The sequence below is a fragment of the Lepisosteus platostomus genome, chromosome 7 (genome assembly GCF_059453375.1).
Source record: "Lepisosteus platostomus isolate fLepPlt1 chromosome 7, fLepPlt1.hap1, whole genome shotgun sequence".
NCBI lineage: Eukaryota > Metazoa > Chordata > Actinopteri > Semionotiformes > Lepisosteidae > Lepisosteus > Lepisosteus platostomus.
Genome location: NC_142617.1, coordinates 4,440,010 through 4,462,708, shown reverse-complemented (window position 1 = coordinate 4,462,708; position 22,699 = coordinate 4,440,010). Strand labels below are relative to the sequence as shown.

Below are 22,699 nucleotides of genomic sequence, written 5' to 3'. Positions count from 1 at the left end.
TCTTATCGCAAAAGCAACTTGTGCATCATCGCAGTTACAGTATTTTACATATACAGTATACATTTATATCGCCTTTGCATTCCTGCCTGTAGCTCACGAATCTCTTTCCCTGCGTCATCGGTTGAAAAAGGGAGTTTGGCAATATTGTCCCCCAAGGTCTGGAAGCGGTGCGGTCCGGAGGGCTGTCGTTCTGTGTGTGTGTGTGTGTGTGTGTGTGTGTGTGTGTGTGTGTGTGTGTGCGTGCGTGTGTGCGTGTGCGTGTGTGTGCGTGTGTGTGTGTGCGCGTGTGTGTGTGTGCGCGTGTGTGTGTGCGCGCGTGTGTGTGTGTGTGTGTGTGTGCGTGCCTGCGCATGTGAGTAAGTGAGCGCGTGTGTTCCCGTTCCAGACATCGCGGTGGTGGACATGAGCGACGTGTTCCGGCAGCCTTCGCTGTTCTACCACCTGGGCGTGCGGGAGAGCTTCGACATGGCCAACAACGTCATCCTGTACCACGACACCGACCCCGACACTGCGCAGTCGCTCAAGGTCAGCGCCGGGGGCCCCGAACCCTGACCCCAGTTCTCACCACCTCGGTACCCGTGTCTGCCCCTCTACATCTCTACTGCACTTCCACGCCCCTGCTGTGCTTGTGTTCCTCCTGCTGTCTCCTCTCCTCCTGCGCTGTTCCCTTTTCTTACCCATAGTGCTTCGAGAAAGACGCTTTCAGAACGTGAATGTTAGAATGATGAATTCACGGGAGGGGCAGAGCCGGGCAGCAGCCCCTGGCGTTCGGTGCTCCTGTCAAGGCACTTCCCATGATCCTGGTGTCAACAATAGGCAGGTGATCAATAATTAATGCCAAAGCTAATCACGAGGGGCAGGAGCGGCCAGCCTGCAGCTGTCGAAACGCTGGGCTGGTGGGGGGGGGGGGCAGGGGGTACTCCTGGTGGCGGTATGGCTCGCGATGGCACCCTCAGGGTCGTGACTTGGTCGAACCCGAGCCGCGGGGTCATCGAGGGCAAAGCTGCTCTCCCCTGCTCTCCACCAGAGAAGCAGCCCCTGCCCTCTGGCTCTGCGCTGGCCTGGGCCCGCGTGTGTGGACACACACCTTCCAGAGCCCTGTCACTGGGCGCCAGGGATTCCCATCCCACCCGAGCCTCTTCAGTTGGACAGCAGGCGCAGGTGCGCTGGGAGCCGGGGGCGGCGTCCTGGAGGGGGCGTCCTTGATGGAATTCCCGGAATTCCCGGGACGAGAGGAGCGTGTTCCTTCCCTGTGCGCGGGAGCGGGAGCCGACTGCACATCTCCGGCATCCCGGGCACGGCGCGAGGGGGCCGCGGCCAGCGGGAAATGCTGTCGCTGAGCAGCGCATGCCATCCCAGCCCTCGGAACAAAGCCTGCCTTCACGGGATCGGTTTCAGGCTGCCTTCCTGCAGCCCGGCCTGCGTGCCCTGTGTCACCTTGGGCTGCTTATTCTGCACAGAGCATCCGGGCAGAAGTAACATCGCTGAAAGCCAGATACAGTTTTTAAGTGCATGTAAATCATTTGCTAAAAACCACGCTGTCCATTCAATCCCTATTGATTTAATACGGATTCCCCAGCTGTGTATAACATTTGCTTTGGATCTGGTCTGATCTATAGCTCTGTCCAGTTTTCTGCCCCTCCTTCAAAATGTATGTTTTCTCATACATTATGCAGGACAATGGCTTTCCTTCTGCTTTTTCTCCCCTGAAACCCATGTACTGAGATCAAAGTGGTCGTTCAATGAGACAGGACAGCCTCGTCTTATGACAGTGCGCTGTGGAGCGTGCTGGTAAACAGAAAAGGGTAATAAATCTCAGTGAAATCATGGTAAAAACATGGTGAGCTCTGATCAGCCTTGATAGGGTCTACAGCAAGCCATGGGAAAGTCAAAGCGTACAGTAGCAGGAGCACGGAGAGGAGACACAGGAAAATGAAAAGGCGAACCTGCGTCTTTACCCAGGTTTGGCAAGGGAATGAAGAGCGATCTGTAGCAGGGAGTGAAGACCAGGCCCAGTCTGCTGAACCTTTAGAGACATCACACCCAAAACAGCACAGCACAGTACAGAACAGTGCCATAAAGCAGCCTGCGTCACAGATAAAGTAAAAATCCCACACAAGGATCACTCTAGGGAAAAAACACGTTTGTCCTGAGACGTCATTTCTGGGAACCTTAAACTTAACCAGGATGACGTGTGATCAAGTATAGTTGTTAAAGAATGGTGCAATTACTGCAGTTCCTTTTTCATTTCTGTTTTGATTTTTGTGGTAGTGTACTTCTGGCCTTTACATGGCAGGCAGTATCTGGTTTTTGTTCACTGTGTGTTCTGTTGCAGTCACTGCATGCTCACATGAAATGACATGCCACTCTCTACCGGAGTATCTTACATTTGCAGGAGAGCAGTTATCAAGGCGGGGGGTTAAAACCTGCTGTTTTCTGTCAGTCTAATGCTCTTTACAATTGCCAGCTTCTCAGGCTGCCTCATCTTGACAATAGAGTGTGAGTCTCTCATTGTCCAGGTAGGCTGCTGTGTTCAAGCAGAATTCTTTTGCTGTTCAGACTTACAAGCCTGCTGGGTCAGTCTAGAGCCTGTGTGTGTTTTGCACGGCCTTTGGAAACAAATCGCAGGAAAGCCAGGTGACATGAGGCTAATCCTTTGTTTTATTAAGGAGGAATTTGGACGCGGGACTCTGCCCTTCTTGCTCAGTGCCAAAGCCGCTAGCCTAGGTGTGTGCCTCTAGGTTCAGATCGAATCTAGCGCTTTTCTGGACACTCCACTCAAAGCGCATCACAGGTAATGGGGATCCCCTCCACCACCAGTGTGCAGCCCCACCTGGATGATGCGACGGCAGCCATAGTGCGCCAGAACACTCACCACACAACAGCTATTAGTGGGGAGGAGAGAAGAGCAATTAATTCAATTTCAGAGAGGGGAATTATTAGGAGGCCATGATTGGCCAATGGGAAATGTGGCCAGGACGCCGGGGTTACACCCCTACTCTTTTCGAGAAGCGCCCTGGGATTTTTAATGACCACAGAGAGTCAGGACCTCGGTTTTACGTCTCATCCGAAGGACAGCGCCTTTTTACAGTATAGTGTCCCCGTCACTATACTGGGGCATTAGGACCCACATGGACCACAGGGTAAGCGCCCCCTGCTGGCCCCACTAACACCTCTTCCAGCAGAAACCTTAGCTTTCCCAGGAGGTCTCCCATCCCATCTCCCATCTGGTATTGTTTATTTTGATAATCTTCAGAGATTTTGTCAGGATTGACTATGCAAACCCGTTTGCTTTAATCAATAGATGCTGTGTGTGATGTCAGCTAACACTGCCTTTTTTTCCCTTTGCCTTCCAGGATATGGTGACACAAAAGAACACAGTAAGTATTAATTTTTAGCAGCTGGGGGTGGCAGTAGAGGCTGGGATGCAACCCTGGGAATTATACGTTTTCTCTAAGCTGAGATCGTATCTTCTGCCAAACAGGAATGACACCTTAACTAAAACAAAACACGTTTCCCAGAAACCAGCTGAAAGGTCAGGCTGTAGAGGTGATTGCGAAGGAAGGCAGTTGTTCAGGCTGCGGGCCCCAGCCCTGGGCCTGTTTGACCATGGACTCCTCTGGGTGTTTCTCCAGCCGAGGCCTAAACCCCAGGCTAATTCATTTCCATCTTCTGTCCGGGGCCTGTTATTCTGTTCTCTTTCGGCTCATAAGAAACGGAATGGGACTTCACCTGTCAATAGCTGCTTGCTCAGAAGTGGGTTAGCAGGCCGAGGAGAGGCTCGAAGCTCGGTGTGCTGGTATGGCCTTTGCTGGGATATAAAAACCAGGGCATTGCAGGGCAGTGCGGGTGTGTCTCGATTTGCTCCACTGCAGCCCTGACTCTGTTAAAGATTTCAGCTGGTCACCCCTACGTCCTACTGGACAGTATCCCGGGTTCTGGCTCACAGTCTGAAGCTCTTGTGAAATCACCTGGATCTGGGACTCCCTCCTGTACACAGCCCTGCAGCCTGACATGTGTTCACCCTGTACTGCATACCTGTCTATTTGACCTTTGACCTTCAGGGCTCTCTTCACATGTCTTACGCCTGATGTGTAGGAGAGGTGCAGCATGCTCTCAAGGGGGAGAGGGAGCCGTTTTTTTAGATTGGTTTCATGCAGAACATTTTTAACAGCGAGATGGAGATGTCCCTGTGGATTTGTGTTTGTGTTTTTGTGTTTTATGGAGAAGGCCAAGCCTTGCGCTGTACCTTTAAGACCAGACGAAGAGCATCCTTTCCTGCGCTGTCCTGGAGCTGGATGATTCACGCTTCCTGTCAGCTTTAGAAATCAGCAGCTCAAATCTTTGACTTCAGTGTGTGGATCTGTCATGCTTTGTTTGTTGAGAAACTCGGGGTTTTTTCCCTCTGGTCTCCGGTCCTCTCCTCTCTCTGTCCCTGTGCAGCTGTGATCCTTGGGGCTCTGCTCTCCTGTGTTCTTCATGTTGTCTCTCTCCCGTGTGTCTTACCTGGAGTAGGCTGCAGGAACAGGCACTGTAGGCTTCCCCTGGGTGCAGCTACCTCCCGAATACCGTGGGTGTGGCTTACGAAACAAAGTAGGTACCGTGGTGCATGCTGGCTCCCTCCCCCCACCCCAGCCAGTTTTCCCAGTGTGATCTCCGCACTGGGCCAGTCCCATCCTTGTGCACCTGTTCCTCATGTCACCCCCCTCCCCAGGCCGAGCATGAGCGTGGGAAAGCCTTTCCAAGCCCCTGTTTTGTTTTGGATGCCTGCGTGTGCTTTCAGACCACACCGCTGCTGTGGTAGACGATGCCGACCGGCCGATTAGACCCGCAGGGCAGGGGCTGCCTGGGGGCGGACGTTAGGCTCCATTTAGCCCAGGTTTCATGCTCTTCCTGAGCTTCGCTAATTAAAGTGAGACAGTCAACCTAAATATCTAAAGGCTTCGCTTCTGCCAAAACGCTTTTCTCACTCACATCATTCATTCCTCTCTGGCATTCCCCTTAAAGTAAGAAGTATACTCTGCCCTTGTTCAGAATTAGATCAGTTTGCCAGTTTGGTCTTCTGTTCTGTATTGACAAAATGTATCGTCAGCTGTATTGTTAAGCGCCTTGGGGCAACCTTGTTGTGAAAGGCGCTATATAAAAATACATTGAATCGAATTGAGTTTTCCATTGTAAGGGGATGCCTGCTGCCTCCAGAAAGCTGTCGCGAGCGTCTGGCTGGGATTGGGTTTAAAGAGCCGTTGATCGACGCACCCTATGTGTGTGCATCTTCACGTGCCTGCGCTGCAGCAGAATGAAGTGTTGTGAGTGGCGGAGTGGTAGAGAGCAACAGGTGGCTACTGCAGCGATTCAGAGTGCTGCAGTTTCAGAGTGCTCAGTAAGGGCTGTAGGCGCAGGGGTTCACTGTGACTGCGTGATCCCAGGGATCAGGTCTCTTGAACTTTAGCATTTGCTGCCTTCATGGGCTCTGACCTCTCCCTCCCGGTTTTCCTCCGGCAAGCACATTTGACGAACCAGTGGTGTAGAAAATAAGGAGGGGGCGGGGGGGCGTTGGGCGCTCTTTTCCTCCGGTGCTCGTTACTCTTGGGGTGCAATGTGCCCCAGCCCCCAGGAACTGCCAGAGGCTGCTGTGCCGACCCCACGCCTTCGCCCTCCCGCCGGGTGTTTCCCAGCGCGGACATGCCCTGTCTCCCCGGGGTGGGGGGGCGGCGGCCCGCTCACAGCGCCCCTCTCTTTTCCAGGCCTCGAGCGGGAACTACTACTTCATCCCCTACGTGATGACCCCCAGCAACGAGTACATGTGCTGCGAGAGCGACGCCCAGCGGCGGGCGTCCGAGTACATGCAGCCCAGCTGGGACAGCCTGCTGGGGCCGCTGTGCGTGCCGCTGATGGAGAGGTTCATCAGCCTGCTCAAGGACATCCACGTCACGTCCTGGTAGGCCGGCGGGGGGAGAGGGCCGATTGGGCTTCCTAATCCCAGCCTTCCAGCCCATTGCAGGGCTGCTGATTCGGCACCGGCCCAGCTCCAGCTTCCCAGGTCTGAAACGTTAGTGAGGTTGCTGTGAAAGGAGCAGTTAGTAAGCTGTTTGTGTCCGAATCCCGCAGTGGAGGGATCGGGCAGGGGGCGGGAGGAGCTGTTTGTCACCCCATCTCCAGCCTGCAGTCCCCGCCTGGGATTCTGGATTAATTTATAGCAGGAGTCTCCAACCCCTAATGCCTTCGAGCTCGAGAGTCTTCTGGGTTTTGTTTCATCCAAATAGTAAATTACTCGGATGGGCCGTTTGTCAGCTAGTCAAACATACGGTGATCTTTAACCACTGTTTGAAGGCACTTGCAAAACCTGCAGCCACGAGACTCTCCAGAGCCAGAACGCTGGTGATTTATAGAGTTCAGTTTACCGCTGACAGACTGACAGACACAGGATGCCGTTTGCTAATCTATTTTGTAACAGTCTTGCGCTGTCCTTGTGTTAATCTCTCAGCAGCAGGCCATGGTAACATCATCTGATGAGCGCACACAAATGGTCAGTGGATTTATCACTTTTGTCAGCCCCCCTTGCTGTGTATCCCCGGGGGATCGAGGTTACTGTTTTTGGAAAAGGCACTTTCGTCCATCACCAGTCTGAGTGTTTAGCTGTGCAAGGGGATTAGAAACAATACATACAATTCCACAGTCTTAAAAGTAGGTCTATTAACCAAACAAAAACTATTATTTTGTATTTCGAAGCCAATGCTAGAGAAACAGTACCCATTGTGTCTGCAACCAGTTCACTACAGAATGATACAATTGTGAGAACTCTTGAGTTCTCTTTTTTCCAGTGGAGTCCCATCAGACAAATCTGTAGTGCATCCACATTCCTCGTGTTGCTATTCACCCTAGAAGGGCCAGGTCAGTCCAGGTTCATGCAACAGGGTGTCATGAATGTGTTAGGCCTGGGGCACACACATTCAGTCCCTGAGGTCCACAGTCCGGCAGGGTTTCAGTCCAGCTCAGCTCTTGTTGACCATGGCCAACCGCAGCACAGATTATTGGCAAAACTGGAGCAGGATATTCCTTTCCATCTCTTCAGTCGCAGCAGATGTGAAATGCCAAGATGTCCTGCTGGACTGTGGACCTCTAGGACAGGGTTTGGGCAGTGCTGCGCCACCAGCTTGATTACTGCTGCAGTGGCAGACAGTAGGAAAGACAGGGGCGAGACAGCTGCTTCTTAGTTCTTCGGGCCGGAACCGGATGTTTTATTGATTCCCTCTCCCTCTCTCCCTCCTCCCTCTTGTCCCTCAATGTCCCCGTTCTCTCTTCCTCTCCTCTTTCTTCCCCCTCTCTGCGCCTCTCCCTGCCTCTCTGCAGCGCGTCGTTCAAGGACACCCTCCTGAACGACATCCGCAAGGCCCGAGACAAGTACCAGGGGGAGGAGCTGGCCAAGGAGCTCTCCCGCATCAAGCTGCGCATTGACAACACGGAGGTTCTGACGCAGGACATCGTCATGAACCTGCTCTTCTCCTACAGGGACATCCAGGTAACGGGCCAGGAGACAGACCTGCAGTCTTCTTGTGCTGAGGGCTGACCTGCTGGATCTGCTCCCAAACCTGTATCGTTCAAACGCCAACCTTGTCCTCAAGCTTCTGTGTTTGGGACTCCGTTAAGATTCATGATGCTGTTTTTATCACGGGTGTCTCTGCATCAAGACTGCTTATTTTAATACTATATTCTAGGTGTCTAGAAGACTTTTTAAAGTCCTTTCATAAACGCGTCTGAAGTGAATGTTGGCGTAGTGTGGGTTCCTGGTGTGAGTACGGTAACATTGCTTCCAAATGAAATGGTGAAATAAAACAACAAGCAACACTCTGCAGATCCCTTGTTGAATGGGACACCAAAACTATATACTGACATGAGAGGTCATACCAAGAATACCCCTGAAAAAGTGGAACTGGCTCAGTGTTGAATACAGTGCTTGAGGTGGAAGCATGTCTTTATTACCTTTACCACCTGAGGACCCTTGGGGTTGGCTGTTTCTTTGCTCTTTACAGCTCCGGAACAATAAGAACCTCTTGTCCTGCATTGTTGCAGCTCTGTGGTGTGAACTTGCAGGCATCATCATCACCTTTCTCCAGTTTTGCTCCTTTCTGCAGCATTAAGACAGGGAGATCACACAAACCGTTTTGAAGAGGCAATGACATGCAGTAGTTGGGTCAGATCCTAGGAGGGACCCTGTCTAGTTCCTCCATACTGCTTCTTGCTTGGCGTACTGGAGCCTGGCCAGGTCAGAAGGTGTTGAAACTGGCTTATCGCTGTGCCACTGAAAAAGTCAGCTGCAGAACATGGCGCAGAGAAGACACATGATAGGAAAGAAGATGTTAGTAATCTTGTTCACAGATGTATATAATTGTGTTCTGTTTGGCAAGGAGGTCTCTTATCGTCACACTGAGCAGCAAAGGTTTTGTATCAGTTTGCCCGTTTCGTTATCATTCAAGCCCAAACCCAAGGACTTCCCATCTGTTCTGGTGCTGGTCCGTGACACAACCCACCTCCACATCAAGCAAATAAATTACAGGGCGTTTTAGCGACTCAGACGTGTGAGACGCCAGTTGACCTGCAGTCCAACAGGGGAATTCTTGCATGGGAAGGGGCGAGATATGGTTCCCATGCCTTCTAATCTGAGCTGTCTCCCCTCCTCCCGCACTGCTCCTCCCCTGCTCCTGTCCGTGTGTCGCGTGATCGGCGGCGGGCATGACCCCAGGACTACGACGCCATGGTGAAGCTGGTGGAGACCCTGGAGATGCTGCCCACCTGTGACCTGGCCAACCAGCCCATGATCCAGTTCCACTATGCATTCGCTCTCAACAGGTAACTCGTTCAGCCGCCCCCAGCCTGTCCGTCCTCAGCGCTCGGCAGGCGGGGGCAGAGCTCTCTGCTCTCTGGCTAAACTGCCTGAGCCCGCCGTGCACGTACACACTTCTTCTTTTAAGAAAAAAACATTTCACAACTCAACTATAGCTGCCGTGGAAGAGCCATGCAGTCTCATCCTGTTTATTGTGGTCCAAGTCAAGCCTCTTTAATGCATCACCGGTGAGCTCATCCCAGACCATCTTTCTGCTCTGACACACTGCACACTGTGATGATGCTGTGGGATATTTGTGCCTTAATCGCTGGCATCCAGCTAATGCTGTAACCGTGCAATGAAATTCTGTGCGCTTGTGGCACGCGGGGCATTTTCTGCCAACGCAGACTGCATAATTGAAAACAAATTCTTGCAAAATTCTTACTTGCAAAAATTCTAGAACGTGCTGTCACACTTCAGTTACATAACCACTTCATGACAAACAACCTTTTCGAACCCCTCCAAACTTCATAGCACGGAAACTGCCCTGGTCAAACTCACTAATGATCCTCTAATAGCTTCTGATTCTGGTTCTCTTGATCTCAGATCTTTTTTTCACCTCAGAAATATCGCTAGACTACGCCCTATGCTATCACTGACTGTGGCTGAAAAGCTGATCAACACATTTGTGTTCTCTCGAATTGACTACTGCAATGCTCTACTCGCAGGGGTATCTAAATCTACTCTGAACAAACTGCAGTATGTCCAAAACTCAGCAGCCAGAATCCTGACCAGGTCTAGTGCAAATGATCACATTACTCCTATCCTGGAGCCCTTGCACTGGCTTCCGGTCAAATTCCGTGTGGATTTTAAAATCCTCATGCTCACCTACAAGGCTCTGCATGCCTTGGCACCTCAGTACCTGTCTGAACTACTATCCCCCTACTCCCCACCTCGCAACCTTCGCTCTTCTAATTCTGGTCTCCTCACTGTCCCCCATGCCCGTCTACATTGTATGGGTGACAGGGCCTTCTCCTGTTATGCCTCCAAGCTCTGGAACTCTCTCCCCAAGGAGTCACCTTCTCTAAACTCCTTCAAATCCAGACTCAAAACCCTCTTCTTTAGAAAAGCCTTTACTTAACTGGTTCCATTCTTCACCCCTCTGCTTTTCTTAGTACCACCATCCACAGTCTCCTCTGTATATTTTAATTGTGTTTTATCTTGTGTATTCTTTTTATTTATTGTTTCTGTCATTCTGTTAAGCGCTTTGAGAAGCCACCTTTAAAGGCGCTATATAAAATAATTTAATTTAATATTTAATATTTAATTAATATAAAAAGGTCTACCACATTTTGAATGAAAACGAGCTCCAGGGCATGTAATGGGACGTGTCATGACATGCCATGTGCGCTTCTGTGGAGTCATGAACATGAAGGGGTGTGTTCTGCAGTTTAATTTGTTATCTCAAGAGTGTCAGGTCTGGGGGAGTCAGGGAGTCAGGGAGGCGGGTGTGCTCACCAACTTTAAAAACACAGTGCGGCTGTGCTTGTTGATGACCGCAAGTGAGAGAACATTTCACTTTTGATTCCATCCTTTCCTTCTCTTTTTAAGATGGCCTAAGTTATGTTCCTTTATTTTTTTGCAGTGTATTGCGCAAAAGCTCACTTAAGCAATCGGGAGGAAACTGCAGTAGCTGAAGCAGTTTCATTCATATTTCTTCCTTTTATACACTCTTATGTGTAATTCATGCTTTACACAGCTGTGTTCATCCTGATCAAGTGGGTTTGAGAGGCGTCTCTGTGCAACTGTCAGCCCTTATCAAAGGTTGTGTTTGCGTGCTGCAGTGCAGTCCTTCAGGCTTCACTGCTGAGCTCATCATTCTTAGCTTCTTCTCTATGAATTGGCCTTGAGTGCGTCTTTCAGTTGTTCGTTTCCCCTGCCTATCTGCACCACTGTGGAATTAATTTGTTTTTGACAGGGGTATGTTTTATGACTGCCTATGCAAGGCTTGACCTCTTAAATCAGGAGAAAAAAAAAAACACGGATCCTCATCCCATGTTTTCTCAGCCGGCCTTGCTGTTCTGTATCTTCAGATTGAATTCAGAGTCAGGGCTCATTTGATTTATTAGGATTGCATGATGCCTTGATACCTTGTTGCGTGATACCCCCACCACTCAGTCAGTCTTTGTGGAGTTTCTCTTACGTTTTTTTCGGGGGGGGTTCGTCTCCTCTCTTTAATGTGGATACTGTGCACAAGCGGCGCCTGGAAACTCACGCAGAATCCCCTGTGAACTCTTTCCTCAAAGATTAAAGCTATGCAGAGAAATATCAGGAAGGTTGTTCTAAAATATCACCGTTGTGTGCTGGCCAGCCCCAGCCCGCTCGTGTGCTGATCCTCTGTCTGAACGATGTCCACAGCTGTCGTTAGCAGTTGCACGCTGCTCTGACTCCACTTTATTCTTAATTTGTGCTTTAATTCTGTCTGTGGCCCAGCTCCAGGGAAGCATTCACACCTATTCTGGCATCTCAGACAGCTGGGCTTTGTTTTTTTTCTTCGGGTCCCGTTTGTCTGTTTTCCTGTTGGACTTGTCTTGCCCAGGTCCGCAAGCCTCCTCGCATTTCCTTGTTCCAGGGGATCCCAATTTGCAGGCAGCTGATTCTTCACTTGTGAGCCCGGGTCGCTGTTGAACTGCTGGGTTGTTGGACTGTTGAACTGGGTTGACATGGTCACTACAGTACCTTTGACACAGCCCCTAGACGGACTCTGTGTTCTTCTGAACTGTGGTTTCCCTCCTGCCTCTCCACAGGCATCAGTCACCCTTAACTTCACTCCTCCACTCTTGACTGATAATGGTCAGGGTCTGTAGGCTGTTCCAGCTCAGTTCTGACTCCTGGAGGTTTGTGGAAGCAGATGATGTGTCAGGGAGTTAATGACTTTAACAGCGGCTCAAATGTGACTTGCTACATTATTGCAATACCCATAAAACTGTTTTTATTTTTAAACGTGTACCGTATCAAGACACTGTGAGACTTTTTTTCCAAAACCAGGCGGTGCAAAAAAAAAAAAAAACCCTGACTGTGCATACATGGCAAACAGCTGGCGGTCCCGGTGAGCAGTAAGGGGAGACGCCCCTCTCATGTGTCCTGTTCCCCGGCCAGCGCTGGGCATGGCTCTGCGGGGGGAGCTGGCAGCGTGTGGCGGTGCCCTGCGGCGAGGCCGCGGCAGCAGGTGACAGCCAGGGAGCAGCAGGGGGCACGAACTGCGCCTTCCTGTTTGTCTAGACGAGGGAGCGAGCTGTGCAAACACAGGCGGCTGAAACCGGTGGCCTGCCATCACGGAGAGCCCCCATTAAGTGCTTCTGAACAAATAGCGACCTCCATCCTTCACAGGCATTTTGAATGCACTTACGCAGATGACCTTAAAGCAAACAGCAACGGAAAGGAGCTAAGAGGATTTACACAGCTGAGTTGCTGTCTTGGTACCCCATAATCAAGCCAGTTTTTTTTATTGGAAAGTAAAGAAATAACTCTTATGTTACATAACTCTTACAAACCATGACTGCAGGTGCTTACATTATTTACAGGAGACTGAGAAGTATGGGGCGCCAGTTCCAAAGGTGTTTAAAGAGAGAATAACGGGATAATAAAAGTCTAACATCTTTGTGTTCTTCACGTGAGACGCGTGTGTGGACACGCTGACCCGGGAGAAGGCTGGTGCCAGTGCACCGCCGAGATTAACGCCCGTAACGCCGCTGTGTGTGCCCGTGCCAGGAGGAACAGCCCCGGGGACCGAGAGCAGGCTCTCAGGGTGATGCTGCAGGTGCTGCAGTCCTGCGATCACCCGGCGCCGGACATGTTCTGCCTGTGCGGGCGGATCTACAAGGACATCTTCCTGGACAGCGACTGCAAGGACACCAAGAACCGGGACAACGCCATCCAGTGGTAACCGCGGTCCCCCTCAACACCGCGCGGCGTCCCAGCATCAGTGCAGTTCTGCTGCTGCCCAGTGGGGCGTGTTAATGAGCAAGGGCTTCCTCTCTCCCCATTCAGCTGCTTTTTATCTGACGAGTCGACGACTCTTCAGATTTACAGTATATAACTGAGGATCTGGCTGTGTCAAAGACCTTAAAGTGTTTGATTGCCTTCGACATAAGCGTTGAAGTAATGGTTTTAAGTGGGATCCTGCCCCTTGACCTAATCTAGTATGTGATTATATTGTCAGATGTTTTTCGACCTTTAGACACTTGTTAAGAATCTGTAGCTCCTTGAAGTGTAGAGCCGTTTTCACGGTGACGTCCCGGTCACCAGACTGGCCCTGGTCATAGCCCTCTACCGTCAGGCACTTTCCAGTCTTCCAGACCGTTGCCCCAGATTGGCTCTCGGTGGTGTTGTTTTTTCTGCCTTTCTGTTCCAATTGTTTTGTTTTTGTAAGTGTTATTCTTCAGGAAGGCTGTCTTCCTGAACCCTCCCTTTCTCACAGATTTCAGATTGGTATAATGGCAGGATTAAAAACACACACGCTACATTCTCTTGTTCCACTATTGAAAAAGTCAAAAGGCCGACTCAGGGGTCCTTCAGTGAGGATACTGTTGTTCCCTGCAGGTACCGGAAGGGATTCGAGCTTCAGCCTACCTTGTACTCGGGCATCAACCTGGCCGTCTTACTGATTGTTGCTGGACAGCAGTTTGAGAGCTCCATTGAGCTGCGGAAAATAGGTGAGCTGGCAGCATACGGCTCCTTCAGAAGGATTTGATTTCCATAAGAACATAAGAAAAGTTACAAAATGAGTGGAGGCCGTTTGGTCCATGTAGGCATGTCGGAGCTTCAGCCTTTGTGAAATAAAATCCCATATGTGTGACTAGGAACAAAGTGCAAATATTCAATTGAAGCAACTTCATAGATCCAGTGAGGCTTCAATGTTCCCATGAAGGTGGGCAGGAATGAAAACCAGCAGGTGTCACCAGGACCAGGACTGGGAACCACTGTTCCAGCCCAGTCGGTATGAACACCATGAAAGAAGAATGCTAAGTGATGTTTAAATGTACATGCACTTTCATGGTTTTCTCTCGGGCCGCAGCATGTCCCTGGCTCTTGGTCGTAGTCAGGTAAGTCAGAAGTCTGTTCTGCATGGTGAGCGTCATCACGAGAGTCAGACAAGTTTAGGGAAAACTGGACAACGAGTGTTCAAGCAGGTGGGAGGGAGGAGGCGGACACAGAGAAAGAGGGAGGCTTGTGTTTTTTACCCAGAAGGTGGCGGTGGCTTGTTGGAGTCAGGGCGCCCACCCATTGGTTCCCCACTCCCGTCTCTCTGCTGCCTTCCCAGGTGTGCGGCTGAACAGCCTTCTGGGCCGCAAGGGCAGCCTGGAGAAGATGAACAACTACTGGGACGTGGGGCAGTTCTTCACCGTCAGCATGCTGGCCAACGACATCCCCAAGGCTGTGCAGGCCGCTGAGAAGCTCTTCAAGCTGAAGCCTCCCGTCTGGTAGGAACTGAGACCTCTGGGTGTGGCTTTGTGTGGTGCACAAGCATCTGTCCAAGGAAAGCCAAAGGCCGAGTCAAACATTGTGAACCTACCAGGTCATTAAGAACAGAAGAATGGTTACAAACGAGAGGCCCATCGGTCCATTTGAGTTGTTAGTAGACAGTGGGTCCCATAGTCTCATACAGCTGTTTCTTGTGGGTCCTGCAATCCCACAATAGCTGCGTAAGGAAGTGTACAAAGAAGTGTCATCCTGTCTGACTCTCTCTGTGTCTGTCGGAGCAGGTACCTGCGCTCGGTGGTTCAGAACCTGCAGCTCATCCAGCGGTTCAAGAAGCAGAACCTGGAGCACTCACCCCAGAGAGAGAGGCTCAACTTCTGGATGGACATCATCGTGGAGGCCACACGAGAGACCACCAACGGCCTGCGCTTCCCGGTACGGCTCGGGCGCCGCGTGCCGGGTTCCTGCCCGGCTCCGACTGCTGTCTGCTTATCCCGAGTACTGGAAGCTCGCACTCTGGTCCACAGTGAATAATCCTCAACATTGTTACATGATAGTACTGTACTTGACTTTGTTAATAGGCAGTTAATGCATAATAGTCTACATGGTCTACATGCCACTATTTTTAGACACAGAAGTGCACCAATAAAATACATATTTATTTCTTTCATGACAGAATTGATTGTTTTTTAAAACTTTTCCTGTTATATTTTTTCACTTTTTGCACCTGGCTTTACTCACCTGCCCTTCCGTGTCCTCATCTATACTCACCTGTCCTCATCTGCCCTCGCCTGTCCTCACCTGTGCTCATGTGTCCTATCCTGTCCTCACCTGTGCTCATGTGTCCTATCCTGCCCTCACCTGTGCTCACCTGTCCTCACCTTGTGTATGTCAGGTGCTGATCCTGGAGCCCACCAAGATCTACCAGCCCTCGTATGTCTGCATCAACAGCGAGGCGGAGGAGAAGAACGTCTCCATCTGGCACGTCTCCCCCGCGGACACGGTACAGGGCTCCCCGGCTCCACCCCTGCTCTGCCACAGGGCGGTTGAAAGAGCCGGCGGTAATCGGCTGCGTTTTTTGTTTTGTGTGTTTTTCTAGAAAGGAATCCACGAGTGGAATTTCACAGCCGCGTCGATCAAGGGGATCAGGTTGGTTATGCCGGAGCGAGATTTCTCTCTGTTCCCTTTCAAGCGTCCTTCCTGCTTTTGCCAAGAGAGATCAGTGAGCTCTCCTACCCACGCACGCCCCAGTTCTGGGTTAAATTAAATTAAACAGTATGACATTCCATCCATTTTCTAACCACTTCATCCAGTACAGCGTTGCAGGACAGCCAGAACCTATCCCAGCAAGTTAATTCTAAAATTGTATCTCCACTACGTTTTCTGTGAGTCGAAGGTTCGCCTCTTACCTTTCTGTATGAAATTCATGGATCAGTTGTCACAACATGATATATTTTTCGCTTTTACTATTTGTAAATAAATGCCCTTGATTTGCTTCAAAAACAAAAGGTTCTTTGTTACCACCTGGGGCTGCCTGCACCTTGAATGCTTGCAGGTGATCTCCCCAGGTTAGATAGGGGAGGAAGAGCTAGCAGAAGTGGAGGACAGCAGACACTATACAGCTGGGGACTGTGTGGGACACCACTGCTCTGTGTCTGCTTTTCAAATATCAGACTTCCTCTCCATGGGAACCTCAGTTCTCACACATGTCAGCCCACATATTGTGTGTACTCTTGAATTGCACCCCTTAATGTTTCTTCAAAGAGATTTCACTCCGACAAGTCTCAAGATCTTTCAGAGTCCTTTTAAAATCGAGTTTCTGTTGTCTGTACTGCATTCCATGAAAGTACTGTACTGTACTTGCGTTTTCACAGACAGCAATAAATCATTCAAATTGGTAGCCTTGCCACATTGCAGAGCGTGATGAGGGCAGAATCTGTCTAAAGTCATCGTGACAGTGTAATAGAATCAGGAATCAGAGGAAAATGGCAGATTTCAGGGACATGAATGTCCCATCCTAGACTGAAAGTCTTTCCGTTCAATCAATTCTGAAGGTGATGCAGATTTGAGGAAATCTACTTAAGCCACCAGCACCTTACAGATTTAGCTGTAAATGGTTAAATCTGTCTGCTTAAGCCAGTTATTAGTGCCAGTTGTCGGGCAGGCTGTGCAGGATCTCAGGTGCAATAAAAGTCTGTGGAACTGTAGCCCTGCAGGGTCGGAGTTCTGCAGAGCTGATCTCACTTTTGCCTCGCTTTTCTGTGCTTCAGCATTTCCAAGTTCGACGAGCGCTGCTGCTTCCTGTATGTGCACGACAACTCGGACGACTTCCAGATCTACTTCTCCACGGAGGACCAGTGCGGCAGGTGAGGGCCGGGGCTCGTCTGCTGGCGGGCGAGAACTGGGGACGTCTTCGCTCCTCGCGCAGGCAGAACCAGGGGCAGGGGGTTAAAGAACAGGAAAGCAGGGGCTGGAGGTGATCTGTTGCCTGCGTGCCCTAACCAAGGCGTAATCCAATAAAAGCACAGAATATTCCAGTAGGGAACTGGGACAGGCTGTGTGTGTGTGATAGAAACTGTAGAAATAGCCGAGTCCATGCACAGAAGAGAGCGCGGTAGAATCATGGCCTGTGAAAATCCGGTGTTTGTGGTTAGGTTCTGCTCCATGGTGAAGGAGGTCATCTCCGACGGATCTGGGAACGCGGTGGAGCTGGAGGGCGAGGCGGACGGAGACACCCTGGAGGTACAGTCGACTCCATCGCCGTGTCTTCTGCAGAGCAGTCTGTGAATCCAGCTCCCTCTCCACGGCAGGAGTCCCGCACTGTTTCTCCTGCTCGCCGGTGCAAACCCGACACCGTTGCTGTACCGCTGTACCGCTTTATCACGGTGTCTTCCTAGGCCGAGTCTCGTTTTTTTAATCCCATGATTCTTTTTGCTGACTGAGGAAAATCAGAAGCTTCTTTCTGTTATTCAAAATGCTTTTGTGACTTGCTGTGCCTTTTTGTCATCAGTGCTAACCTCACACGTAGTGAAGATTGGATTTTGGGTTTGCTAATAAATGCTATTGTCATGGCTATTGACAATAGCTGGGTCAGCACAGCCCCGCGTATGACAGCCATAATACAATTTCATGATTATCTGATTTGAGTGCAGCATCGTCTTCTAACTTCTCGTGCACGTGAGAGGTGTGAGATTCTGTCTTTTTCCGAAAATAGGAATGACTCCGGCTTTCTTTGCTGGAGGCTGTGTTCTGACGTGTCCGACGTGCGTGTCTGCGTGTTTGTGCGTTTCAGTACGAGTACGACTACAACGAGAACGGGGACAGGGTGGTCCTGGGCCGCGGCACCTACGGAGTGGTGTACGCTGGGAGGGACCTGAGCAACCAGGTGCGCATCGCAATCAAGGAGATACCTGAGAGAGACAGCAGGTGAGCGTGCTGCTATCTTAGGGCATGACCCTCATGCGTACCCCACTGTCCCGTGTGGTGACATCATAAACACTCGCCAGGAAAATGAGATCTGCTGGTGATGCGGTTTTGCCTCCGACAAAGAGTAGGTTGTTGGGAAAGATGCAGAGAACAGTCCAGTTTGTGGTCACATTTTGGTATATTGGTAAACTGCTCATGAATACACGCTGATAGTATATGTAGTTTCTGTGGTTTGCGCTTGCAGCTGGTTTTATTTAGCTTTTTGTTTCGCTGTTCTTGGTTTCAGATACTCACAGCCCCTCCACGAGGAAATCGCCCTGCACAAGTACCTGAAGCACAGGAACATCGTGCAGTACCTGGGCTCGGTGTCCGAGGACGGCTACATCAAGATCTTCATGGAGCAGGTCCCTGGAGGTGTGTGCGCGTCTCTTCCTCTCTCTCCCCCCCCGCCCCCCCGCCCGCTGCCCCAGGGCGCTCTCCCTCGGCTCGCCAGCAGGGGTCACTGTGGTTGTGTCCGCTCACCAGGAAGCCTGTCCGCCCTGCTGCGCTCCAAGTGGGGGCCCCTGAAGGAGGCGACCATAATATTCTACACCCGGCAAATCCTGGAGGGTCTGCGCTATCTCCACGAGAACCAGATCGTCCATCGCGACATCAAGGTGACTCTCGCCACGACATCCTGCCGGGGAGGGAAGGCGGCGCCATGCCCAATTCCATGGATAGCAACGAGCAGCTAAGTGGCACGGTTATAAGCTGCACTCCTCCGTAAGATCCAATTTGCCCCCAGTACAAAATCCCTCACACCTGAGTCAGAAATGGAGGAACGAAAGGCATCTGCTTTGATTTTGAAAATTTGACCAGTCTCGGACAGTAGGCATCTGAGTGATCCTCTTCCCAGATCTGTGACTTCACAGCCCCTCAAGGCACCTCGGTAGTGGCTCTGTACCCTGTGTTCTCCTTCATCCCCCAGGCTCATTATCTGAAGCCCATTTTCTAGTCTGCTGGTGAAGCTGTGGCTCTCCTGTTGAGCTTGTCTCCTGGAGCTCTTGCGCCTCACAGCTGCTTTGCGCGTTGTGGGCTCTGCAGCTTCACCATGGCAACACCTGTCGGACTTGTACCCTCTTTATTTATTTAATTTAAATGTATGTAGTTCGTCCTGCACCGTGTAAGCTACTCTGGTTCTGCATAAATCCCTTGTTACGTATGAGCTCTTTTAAATCGCCTTGGGTAAAACTGAATGGATACGTGCGAATCCCAAAAACAGCAGCTGTGAAGATCAGGCTGACCAGGGTGTGCCCTCTCTCTCTCTGTCTGTCTGTCCGTCCGCAGGGGGACAATGTGCTTGTGAACACGTACAGCGGGGTGCTGAAGATCTCCGATTTCGGGACCTCCAAGCGACTGGCTGGAGTGAACCCCTGCACCGAGACCTTCACTGGTGAGGGCCCGTGGTCAGCCCTGTGGGGATCGCGCGTGAGGGACAGACAGGGCCTCGGCAGCTCTTTACCGCCGACCAGAGGAGGGGTCACGTTCCTGCTGGCTTCTGCCTCTCCTGTGCAGGAGGCCGCGGTGGTGGATGGGTGTGATGGGTCGGCTCTGTTGTGATGCTATAATACCCCGCCGACATTATTAACCCCTCCCCCCAGTGCTTCTAAATTACATTTGCCTGTGCAGCAGCCGTTCAGAGCTGCTGATAATATTAATGATGCTTCCCCATGCTTGGTGTTGAGTGTGTTTCTAACCAGCAAACATAAAGCCAGATGGTCCCTCAGCTGTTAAGCCATCTTTCTATAGATTAGCGCCTGGTCCTGCTTCTGTCACTGCGCTGCGGCTGACTCCAAGAGCTCGGGACGTTTTCAGATGCAGCCACGACTCCCATGGGGGCGTTCTTCAAAGCAGCCTTGTTTCTGGTTTTCCAGTTCTCTGCCTTGAGCATCCGGGGTGTTTTATCGCTGGGCTCTGGAAAAACGTCGGTGCTTTGTCTGTGTGGCTGACCATCAGCGCCCCCATGTGTCCGGCTGCGCCACTGTCCGTTCCCACTGACCCGAGCTGCGTCTGTCTGTCCTTCCCCAGGCACGCTGCAGTACATGGCCCCCGAGATCATCGACAAGGGCCCCCGGGGGTACGGAGCCCCGGCCGATATCTGGTCTTTGGGCTGCACCATCATCGAGATGGCCACGGGCAAACCGCCCTTCCACGAGCTGGGTGAGCCACAGGCTGCCATGTTCAAGGTCAGAGAGCCCTGTGGGAGACTGGGACACTGGGAGACTGGGCGATGGGATCCTGGAATCTAGGGGAGAGGGGACTTGATGGTGGAAGTGCTTTCTTTCTGGAACGTTTTAGATTTTTATTCATGGCTACCTGCTGTTCACATGCTCAACAACTGAGTGCTTCAGCAGAGGTGTGATGTCCATTCCACAGCAGATGTGCAAAACTGTAACAGCTGTGCAATATTTTTTTTTGTTGGAGAGAAAGACAATCTGTTGCAGTTTGATGCTAACTGCATTGGAAAATGATGCTTTTTCCAATGGATCCTCTCTGGAGGTTATGGGGTTATTACAGACGTGATTGTTTCCGATTCCCCTGGGACTTTTGTAGAGTCCCTGACTGTATCTCTTCTTGTACCATTGAGGTGTGGCGCCCCACCATGTCTTGTGTTGCAGGTGGGGATGTTTAAGATCCATCCAGAGATCCCAGAGTCCCTCTCGGTCGAAGCCAAGTCTTTCATCCTGCGCTGCTTCGAACCTGACCCCAACAAGCGGGCCACGGCCACCGACTTGCTCAAGGACTCCTTTGTGCGGCACAACGTCAAGGGCAAGAAGAACAAGATCGCCTTCAAACCCTCAGGCAAACCACCCTCCTCCTCATCTTCATCTCTCGTCTCCTGCAGTCTGCTTCACCCGAGCCTTGCACCTCCGATGTCATGCAGCAAGAGATGGTTTTCACCATCTGCATTGTTTTGCAATGATGTTAAGAATCCCGATTTACCAAATTCTCTATCCAGCTGGGACAAAAACATTAATAGAACTGTAGAGAACATTCATCTCAGACTGAGCAGCTCATTAATAAACTTTGCAGCGAAAGGACAGACATTTGGACGTCATGGTGCAAGGACCAGGTGGGACAGACCACGGAGTGCTTGTGATACAGGGGGCCTGTGACAGGATTGTGGCTATTTAACCCTGCTGCTAACGCATATTAAATGGTGGCTGCTTTAAAAGGGGTCTTTCTAGACACTGGATATGTTAATTAGACTCAATAGAAAGAGTAAGTTAAACACTAATGTGTTTTCAGGTTTGATCAATCCTTTGCAAGACTGGGTAAAGCAGTGGCCTGACCTATTAGTGACTGGCAGACACACCTGCAGGGTGGGACGCCAGGGCAGGTTGAACGCCAGGTGCCCCTCCTGGCTGTCATCTTGCCAGTATGCAGACAGAGAGTCTAGGCGAGATGGGGGAGTTGGGTCCTGGGTACAGCTGATCGTGTATCCAAAGGCAGCGAGAAGGAGGATTACTGTCTGTCCAGCAATATTCAAAAACACGAAGAAATGCAAAAACAAATTCTTCCGCTGCATGTTCCTGTACTGTCTTTTACAAAACAAAATACAAAATGAAACTCTGTCCAGCAGGCTTTACTCCAATGGAAGCAAAATGAAGCTTGGTCAGAACCCCTCTGGGTTCTGAAGTCCAGCTCCGCCTGCCTGGTTCTGAGCTCGAGAACCCAGGGAGAGGGGCTGCGGCTGCTCGCGTGCAGAAATGCGTTGGCTCAGTTTCCCGATCTCGATCTTAACGAGACTATCCCTTTTTCTCCACACATACGGGCCTGCCCGGGGCGCTCTGCTGGGATGTGCTGTCTAACAGTGTGGCAAGGTTCGTGCTAATTCTCATGACCCCTTCTCTCTCTGTCTACTACGCTGTCCATCCTTTCCTGACATATCCTTTTAAAAAAAAATGGTTTCCCACTGTCGTTGTGGTTTGGCCTCTGCTGTGCTGCTCCTGCTGTCCTTCCAGCCCCTTCCTGTGTGCGTGACTCAATGGGATGTGTTGCCAGCTCTTCCTCTGCATTTCACTGAGGCTTTGCTGCCGCCAGAGTGAAACTGTGATGTTGAGCTAATTTGCACTTAAAATAACATGACTAGAAAAGTCCTTACTGCGTCAGGACACATGAATTCCAAGCTGCCATGGGTGTGTTATGTTAGAAAGTGCATGACAGATAATTGCAAAGCTTTCTGTTACCAGTTGTTGAGAAAATATTGACACATGATAAAGTGCTGCAGATTTGCTTCAGCAAGTCGTCCATAATCACTGACCTTTACCGTTACTGGTGCTGACATCTGAATTGAGAAAACAAGTTCTTTGTAAATAGTGAGCTGTCCTCCCAAGCTCCACCTGACAAAGGCCGCTAAAATGATAACCAAAACCCCACCAAGGCCTGGGGGGCAGCAGCACGGGGTTTGACGTGCTGAAACGAACGCAGCCGTAAGGAGAGGAGTCCCTGGAGCAGAGCTAGGGGAGCTGGAGTCCCAGTGCGCGGAGAGTGAGCCGGGGGGGGGGTTGTGGCGTGTGTCCGCAGACTACATCCGCAGCGTGTCGCTGCCCGTGCAGATGCAGGGGGAGAGCGCGGGCGGCGGCAGCAGCAGCAGCGAGCACGGCTCCGTCTCGCCCGACTGCGACGCCAAGCACGACGTCTTCTTCGAGAAGAAGAAGCGCTCCAGCTCCGAGAACCTCATCAAGCCGCCCAGCTCCAACTTCCTCAGGTGAGCCGGAGCCCGGCGCGGCACCAAGGAGACCGCCACACTGGGACCAGATCCTGCAAGGGGCTTGTTGCGTGAAGCCTTGGCTGGAAGCTGTCAGAGGAAATCGGGTGCACTGAGAGTCCTGGGTTACCAGGCGCTGGCTTGATCCTGCCCGTTCAAATGGGTGTTTGAGTAGCAGGGACAATTACAGACCATTCATTTTTGTCTAATGCACTGTTCAC

At 51.1% G+C, this 22,699-nt stretch overlaps 1 protein-coding gene across 2 annotated transcripts in view; it reads left to right on the top strand.

The window, feature by feature from the left end:
* The window catches only part of map3k15 (mitogen-activated protein kinase kinase kinase 15), a 34,232-nt gene that overhangs the window by 3,458 nt on the left and 8,075 nt on the right, over positions 1 to 22,699 (top strand). Inside the window, exons 2-22 of one of the 2 annotated variants that reach the window (XM_088638653.1) lie at positions 386 to 525; positions 3,357 to 3,380; positions 4,516 to 4,593; positions 5,745 to 5,938; positions 7,351 to 7,519; positions 8,741 to 8,847; positions 12,593 to 12,763; positions 13,424 to 13,536; positions 14,145 to 14,304; positions 14,587 to 14,737; positions 15,198 to 15,305; positions 15,402 to 15,451; positions 16,573 to 16,668; positions 16,957 to 17,044; positions 17,595 to 17,728; positions 18,015 to 18,142; positions 18,254 to 18,384; positions 19,055 to 19,160; positions 19,796 to 19,953; positions 20,386 to 20,569; positions 22,295 to 22,478. In XM_088638653.1, coding sequence (XP_088494779.1) covers positions 386 to 525; positions 3,357 to 3,380; positions 4,516 to 4,593; positions 5,745 to 5,938; positions 7,351 to 7,519; positions 8,741 to 8,847; positions 12,593 to 12,763; positions 13,424 to 13,536; positions 14,145 to 14,304; positions 14,587 to 14,737; positions 15,198 to 15,305; positions 15,402 to 15,451; positions 16,573 to 16,668; positions 16,957 to 17,044; positions 17,595 to 17,728; positions 18,015 to 18,142; positions 18,254 to 18,384; positions 19,055 to 19,160; positions 19,796 to 19,953; positions 20,386 to 20,569; positions 22,295 to 22,478 — 2,674 coding nt within the window. The remainder of the gene's footprint in view (positions 1 to 385; positions 526 to 3,356; positions 3,381 to 4,515; positions 4,594 to 5,744; positions 5,939 to 7,350; positions 7,520 to 8,740; positions 8,848 to 12,592; positions 12,764 to 13,423; positions 13,537 to 14,144; positions 14,305 to 14,586; positions 14,738 to 15,197; positions 15,306 to 15,401; positions 15,452 to 16,572; positions 16,669 to 16,956; positions 17,045 to 17,594; positions 17,729 to 18,014; positions 18,143 to 18,253; positions 18,385 to 19,054; positions 19,161 to 19,795; positions 19,954 to 20,385; positions 20,570 to 22,294; positions 22,479 to 22,699) is intronic. The other variant, XM_088638654.1, reaches the window with a different exon arrangement.